Here is an 8,034-nt window from a genome sequence, read left to right on the forward strand (position 1 = left end):
TCTGGAATCAGAGGTTTTAAAGAGAACAAATAGCAAAACACCCAACTGCCATGGATTGCACAGAAAGCAAACAATAAAAATAAACAACATTTAGACCAACCTATGAAATATGGTGAAGATGAAATCTTGTCAAAGTAAACCTGTAGGTGCTATATGTAACCACACAGCACACTAAAAAAATAAATGGAAAAATGTGCCAAGATCAATTTATCATTCTTCAAAGTCTGCTGCCATCTTTGATGATGAAGGTGACACCACGACACACAAACAAGAAAGTAACAACTGCTTAAAGAAAGTCAGAAAATAAAATGGCCCCACAAATCAATCATGTGCCTTGAACCCGATAAAACATTTAATGGAGAAACTAAAGGTTCTGTAGAAGAGTTCCACTGAACCAATAAGATTAGAAGAATCCAAAAGAAATCCAACCTTTGGAATTTTATATACAGCAGTATTTGCGTGGAGTATTTACGTTTCTCCACATAGGAGGCACCTTGGAGCTGCCTTTAACAACAGAAATTTTAAATGATAAATTAAATAAAATACATTTGTTTGTTATTAATACCACTGTGTTAGATCTAATTATTTTGATTGGTTACATGTTTGAACCTGTACACAAAATACTGTTAAAGTTCGAATAAGCAATCCAGGAACGGAGCAATCCATTTTACATTGATTTCTATCGGTAGAACTGTTTCAGTTTTCAAACTTTTCAGTTCATAAACAGCCTTTAGGAACAAATTAAGTTCAAAAACCAAGGTTCCAATGTACATAAACATGTCAGCATGTCAATCGTTACGATCTTCGTTATCTCAAATAAAGAGTGTTCCCATTCTCTCAAAAAGAGTCAGAGCTTTGTCATTAGGGTCACCTGAAAAATACAAAAGAACAAACAACAACAAGTGATTGAAGACATGTTTAGGCAGATACTGTCCATTCACGTGTAGTTTGTTACACTGTATTACATGTGCTGAAAAGTGTATATTTGATGCTTGGGCAGTAGTTTACCTCATCTTCCCTCTCATAGGGCGACTGACAGTACAAAACAGCATCATGGAGGGTGGAGAACACACAGGACTTTGTCACCTTGTCACTAAAGAAGTCCAGCCTCTGCAGCCTGTCCACCACCAGTGCTGAAACAAATGTACAGGAATAAAAACAGGAATCTTTGGAAAAAAACAAAAAACTCACCAAGCAAATCACCAATCATAAAATGTCATTTCAAGTGCAATGCAACATGACTGGCCTTCTGACATCCAAAGGAGAGTTGCGTTTACAACAGGCAGAAAAACTCTTAGCAGCAGCAGGTTAACAGTAGGCTACAAGTGACTTACGTTGGCAGCAGGCAAGAATCACCTCTATACCAATTTTCCCGTAGTCTCTGTGAATCTAGAGGGGAAAAAACAAAACAGTAAAAAGGATCAAAATGGGCTTTTTTCGTTCTTATTCTGACGGACAATGTAACAATTATAAAATGGATGGGAACTTAAATGTTGTTAGATGTTTCAGACATCTGAACACAGGCCTCAGAATTGGGTATGAAATGTTTTTTACATACACCAGAGTCTAAGGGGAACACATTTATTAAATAAAGGAGAGGGGAACTGTGTCATTGTTCTCTGTTATAGCCATACATTTTTTAGTGCTTTGACTGCCATCGTATCCAGGAAGCTGACAAGGCTGAGGTCCAGGATGATGGCTCTTGGAAATGTGTGTGAAGGCTCCGGGTCCAGGTCTATGACAGAGATGTCCTTCTCTGGTTCCTGGACAGGACGAGACACAACAGGCAACATTTGATGTCAGAATTTCAAAAAGAGCAACGGAAAAGTAATGTAAGAAAATAACAAACAGCACATTTCATAGATTAAAAAAAAAATGACTGAAGAACAAGAGTTTAGTTTTTCTTACCATGTCCCCTTGTTTTGACTTTTTATTTTTCTTCTGAAGTTTCTTTTTTTTTTCTTCTAGTTTCATCTTAGCATTGAGGATCTTTGTTACATCGATTCCAGACTTAAAATAAATAAAATTTTGCATAAATGTGATGAAATAGACATAATGCAAGTTCAAGGTGATGGCAGTGAAAAGAAAAAACAAAACAAGAAATAATGACTATATTTTCTTTGAGGCTTGGAAAAACAATAGGGATGAAAAAGAGGTTTTTGGTCATTTAGACTGTGTTGGCGTTTGCATTTTGCGTGTGTCACCTCACCTTCTTCCTCAAGGCATCCTGGTACATGTCAGCATTAGCAAAGTAGATCGTGGCAGAGGAACGGAAGATCACAATCCCTGGTACCTGCTTCACCTGAAATTACCATGAAGTCAGGAAAACAGTCAATAGCTGTATTCAAAGAAATACTACTACATAATAAAATGACAAACCGCCACAGGTCATCTCCTGAGAAGAAGACTGACCACCCAGTCTGAGGAACCACCAAACAGCAATGGGTTTTTGATCTCGCTGATTAGTTTTAAGTGTTTTAGATAAAGAATCAACAAAACACTGAGTTATTGCTGTTAAAATACCTGATCGTAGTCTTCCAGGGGCCTGTAGATGTCAGTGTCTTTGACTTGGCCTAGTAAGGAGTATTTAGGTCTAGAAAATAAACAGAGAAACTGCTGTAAAGTTGGCCTACATCAATAGTTCGTGTTGTTATGTTTACTTACTTCTGACTCCTGAAGACGACTGTGACTATTGAGAAGCCGATAGAAGCAAACAGTCCCATGTCAGGGTTCAACAGAACAGTGAGGATGAAGCTAACCAGCCAGATGGCCTGAAGAACAGAGCGGTGGCTGTCATGGACTTTGTCAGAGATTATAAAATGCAAATACATAAGAAACAAATACATGGGTTGAATTACCCACCCCAATAAACCGCATTTCCTTTTACATCAGTAGCCTTTTATCTAATCAGCTTGTTCACCTGATTAACTCAATTGGCTCCAATAAAACGTTACCAAGAATCCAGAAAATAAAATAACAAAACACAACCACACAAAAAAGTTTTCTTATGTCTATTTTATTTGAAAGCATGTCTTTTATCATTTTATGTAAGTGTGTATGTCTCTAAATGTGACTAATTGGTGATGATATATTTTTAGGCGTGTTTCAAAATATGCACAAGGGCGACACCTATGGGTAATATCCACAATCGAAAAAGAAGCAAGTACAATCCAAATCGCTTAATTTTCACTGTAATGTTAAGGGAAAATATACGTTTTTATTCAGTCAAGTGACAATACCTGACACACACACACACACACACACACACACACCATCATATTTATACCATAGTGACCTGGTGGCACTTAAATAAAATGTTGCAAATCTGGATTTCCAGGCAGTGACTGCTGTGAATTTTACAGCAAACACTTTCTGCAGCCATATCCTTATTTATTATTATCATTATTATCTCTGTTTTTCCAGGGTGACTCACCATGTCTATCTTGTCCTTCTTCCACAGCTCAGGGATGTCCTTCAGTTGTTTTACTGTGCCTTTAAGGCTGACACAGATGATGGCCGACAGCACTGCCTGTGTAAGTAACAAACATTTCACTGATAAAAACAAACTCCTATATTTGTATGTGCACAAAAAATACAAGATTTCAATTTAGGGACTATGGAGTTGGTAGAGAGAAATAATCAAGTGCTTTATGTGGTCACCTAGACCTCACGGACCTTTGGCAGATTTGTGAGGTGAACCCCAATCCAAAACAAGACGACAAGTATGACTGCTGTGGACACAATTCCAGTGAGCTGCAGTGTAGAAAGAGAGAGAGAGAGAGAGAGAGAGAGAGAAAGAAAAGAGGTAACACTCCAAATAAAATAGGAACCTGAAAATAATTAAGTTCATAAAAAGTGTTGGTATTGTGGTACCAACCTGCGTTTTGCCTCCTGTGTTCACCTGGACCATGCTGCGAGACACAGAAACACTGACGGCCAAACTTTGGAACGTTCCTCCAATGAAGTTACACAGACCCATAGCGAGCAGTTCCTAAAATATTTTGAGAAGTGTGAGGGTACAATACATCAATAGTTTCTTCTTTTGATGTTGTTCCATACTCAAGCCTATGTGTGTCAAACTCAAGGCCTGCGGGTCGAATGTGGCCCGTCAAACCATTTTGTCTGGCCCTGTGGGAGCTTAAAAAGATCCATCCATCCATTTTCATCCGCTTATCCGTTACCGGGTCGCAGGGCAGCAGACGCCATCTAAATCACACTGCACCGTACCAAACTCCCTGAACCTTCCTGCGGGTGGTGAATCCACTGGAAGGTACCAACCACCCTAACCGGGATTTGAACTTGCCCAGGAGGTGAACCCTGAACCAATGACAGAGACATTGCCTCTGGGCCAAAGCACCACTGCTCAAAAAGATATATTAAAATATTAAAACAACAATAACGCATGTCATGATGATCAGAGATCAATGAGCAGAGGTTACTCAAGGTGTTCATGGATAACATACAGTAACATAACCTCATCAACTTCACCCAAAACCTGACCCACTGCACTGAGATAGCTGTGATTTTTGAAATGTACTTGAAAAGCTTGATTTGATTAACATTCTTGACCTGATACATTTAAACTATTTTATAACACATAGAAATGTGCAATATTTGTAACATCAATAAATAATAATCAATTACAGAAACAGTTTTTAACATGTTATGAACTAGTTACATCTACAGTATACAGTCATCCAGTTACAACCAGCCTTTATTGCTGATGTGAAAATTAGTTCGGCACCCTGTTCTACCTGATTGCTGTCCACTTTGTAGCCAAATTTAAGGGCAAACATTTGCGCCATTGAGATGGACATGCCGAAGCTAACCACAGCAATGGCAAAGGCGTCACCTATCACCTGAACAAACGTGGAAGCAGGTGGGAATGTGGGCGGCTGGAGGCTGGAGAAGGAAAGAGAAGGTATTTAGTATTATTTTTATATTTAAAAAAGAAAAATGTGTCTTCTCGTTTTTGTTACGTCGTGCTGTTTACCCTGAAGGAATTTTTCCCACCACTTTTACGTCAAAAGTTTCCTTGAAGTTAAATTTCCACGAGATCACTGTAGAAATGATGACCTGTGAAGCAGATATCATATGAGACACATGTGTTTGTGTTTGTACTTGTATTTTTAAGTGATAATCTTAAATATAAAAAAGGCCATGACTACATACTTACAGCAAGCAGCTCAAGGGGAAGGGGAATGGTAATTTTTCTATTTAGCAATTCATTGAGCTTCTTAGCAATGAGAAGGCAGACAAACGTTACGATGAAAACCAGCAAATTTGCAATGTTAGTCTGTTGTAGAACGTAACACACTTCTATCAGGTTCTAGAAAGACAAAATGGGAGAAAAAGAATCATCTTCAGATATTCATAATTATAGACCTACACATAAACCTTAACAGGTGTACTAGGAGCCGATTTGATCTTTTGGTAATAGTTTAATCAGAATCTTTACTTTTGACATTTTGAAAACAAGGGAAAAAAATGACACACTTGTCTGTAACCCTTACGTTACCAACACTATTACTGGATTACTTACATATATGAATGCGACTAGTCCGCTGTGTTTCACATACTGGATACCAAAGATGTTCCCTAACTGGGACAAAATGGTATGGAAGCCAACTGCTGTGATGTAACCTCGCACCAGAGGATCAGAGAGGAAAGACACCACAACTCCAAAGTGAATCAAACCCAGAAAAATCTAAAGAGCAAATGAAAACACAGTTTAAAAAAACAACAAAAACCAAAAATAACCTAGTCTTTTAAATTGTGTTCCAACAATTACCTGGAATATTCCTGCAAGGATGGTGACGGCTGAATTTATCTGAGTGCTCCGCTCGTCCTGAGAGTCGGTGTCCACTACACTAGAGTTGGTCTCATTGTCCCAGACCATAAAGTCTGAGTCTGGGGCCAACCGATCCGTCAGTCCTCGTACCATTACACTGAGAGCGGAAGATGGGCCTGGAGAGAGGGGGAGAGGGAGAGGGAGAAAGGGAGAGAGAGAGTTAGCCATGAAAATACATTACAGTGTACACTATACCCTCCTCTTCATAATTTAACCAGGAGTTGGTACTTTCATGTAAATTCACTCGATCTCTTGTTGTCTAAATGAAATGTTAGCAACACATTTGGTCAAGAAGTAAACTAACACTTCTCTGACCACCTCCTAATCTTTAAGCAAAACAAGATAAAACCAAAATAAAATAATAATAATAATTTTTTTTGAGATACAAACCGATTGAGACATGACGGGATGAACCAAATATCGTGTAGATGAGCACGGGGTAGAAGGAAGCGTAAAGGCCGTAGACTGATGGAATGGATGCAATCAGGGCGTAGGATATACCTGCAGGAATGACACAGAATACAAATGAATATCTTGCTGTTAAAATATCTACAGTATCAGGAAAACAGTACCAAGTAACTGATTCATTTATTCATTCAATTGATTCATTTTTACGTTTGTACAGTTTCTTGATATTGTCCTGTGTCTATTCAGTGGTGAACCATCAAGGCCAGCAAAGCCTATTCAGAGTAGCCTTTCTTTTGGTTGCGTTGCTTCCAGTCGTGTATACTGTATTTTCCGGACTATAAGTCGCTCCAGAGTATAAGTCGAACCAGTGCCCTCTAGTGGCTGTCAGTGTGAAAATAAGAAACATGTACATTTTCAGTGGTACAGGAGTAGCAGATACCGTTAAACAATCCTAGAGTGCCCTCTAGCGGACACTAGAAATTATATATTTTAATATATAAGTCGCACCTGAGTATAAGTTGCAAACCCAAAAATCAATCCAATTGTACTTTGTTGTGTTGCCAGGGTGAAAGAAATCTGCCCTGTTTGATCAGTTTTGAAAGTGAAAAAATAATGAAAATAATGAAATAATGTGGATGATTTCTACAGACATAATGACTTTGTATTAAGATTATTCAGGCAGGATGCCAATGAAGGCCTAGGTGTAAAATGCATGACACGCCTCTGCTATACTTACCCTGAGATATATGCATAATCCCTGTACTGACTCCAGCTACCAAGTCTCCAACAGCGTTGTCTCTGATAGAATAGCGAGGCAGCCATTTTATGATAGGGACTTTGTGCAGTATGCATTTCTTGAGTCGAGGGCCAGAACACCTGGGTCAGAATGAAACGGAAGTGGGTAAAAAATACAACATAAAAAATACATATATATGCATATATATATATATATATATATATATTAACAGACATGTTGTTCCTCTAAATACATAAAGTAGTCTCACAAACACATTTCATCCAAGTACCTTAATGGATTACTTCTATCCACAAGTATTTGTCTGCCTCTGCGTTAACTAAAGAGTTAGTTTAAAAAATGCTGGAAATAATAGTACTTTACAGTACAATGAAATAGGGTTGTCAAAATTAACCAATCAATCATCATTTAGAGCTTAAGGTCTTTACCTCATGGACTGTTTGATCTGGTCACACAGATGAATGTTTGACCTGGACCTTTCTGCCATCTCATCCACGGCTTCTTCATGCAGGACATTTCTGTGGATGCTGTAGTCCATCACTCTGTGGCCCATGGTAGACACTGCAAACAGAGGTAGACATCACCTGTGCGTCACAACAGCAACCACCCCTGATACAAATTTCAATACACCCTATATGTCTGACCATCTACAGTGAGGCATGTATTCATTCCCACAGGATCCAGGAATTAATAACCAACAATAACAACTGGCAAAGGTAAAGTGACATAGACCGGAACAGTCTGCTTCCATAAAGGAGATATCATTTTTTCTTTAAGAATTCCTACGAGATCCAAACAGATCAAATCCTAAAGTAAAAAACAAAAACATATATAGAAATATGTTTACCAATTTAGAGAAATAGAAGAAAAGATTGTTTTTTTAAAAAAGGAAATTAAATTAAAGTACATTTTCCATGTATTCAGTTCATTAGTTCTGACTATTTTCTTTTACTTTAATAACACAATAACAGATGAAGCTTTAAAATGAATCAATCCATAGTGTAACACAAATCTTTATTGT

General features: G+C 38.1%; 1 protein-coding gene across 1 annotated transcript; it reads right to left on the reverse strand.

The window, feature by feature from the left end:
- Positions 1–834: 834 nt before the first annotated feature.
- LOC103385028 (solute carrier family 26 member 6-like) lies at positions 835–7,559 on the reverse strand. Its single transcript, XM_025059719.1, has 18 exons — positions 7,442–7,559; positions 6,996–7,135; positions 6,242–6,352; positions 5,792–5,967; positions 5,543–5,707; positions 5,177–5,329; positions 4,994–5,076; positions 4,755–4,902; positions 3,878–3,991; positions 3,676–3,753; positions 3,434–3,529; positions 2,665–2,771; positions 2,524–2,593; positions 2,210–2,302; positions 1,909–2,010; positions 1,635–1,763; positions 1,335–1,389; positions 835–1,133 (listed from the first exon to the last, which is right to left on the reverse strand). Exons 1-18 carry the CDS (start codon positions 7,549–7,551, stop codon positions 952–954), a joined length of 2,112 nt encoding a protein of 703 aa, XP_024915487.1. The 5' UTR covers positions 7,552–7,559; the 3' UTR covers positions 835–951.
- Between the last annotated feature and the right edge of the window lie 475 nt (positions 7,560–8,034).

Source organism: Cynoglossus semilaevis, chromosome 10 (genome assembly GCF_000523025.1).
Source record: "Cynoglossus semilaevis isolate Cse_v1.0 chromosome 10, Cse_v1.0, whole genome shotgun sequence".
NCBI classification, from domain to species: Eukaryota; Metazoa; Chordata; class Actinopteri; order Pleuronectiformes; family Cynoglossidae; genus Cynoglossus; species Cynoglossus semilaevis.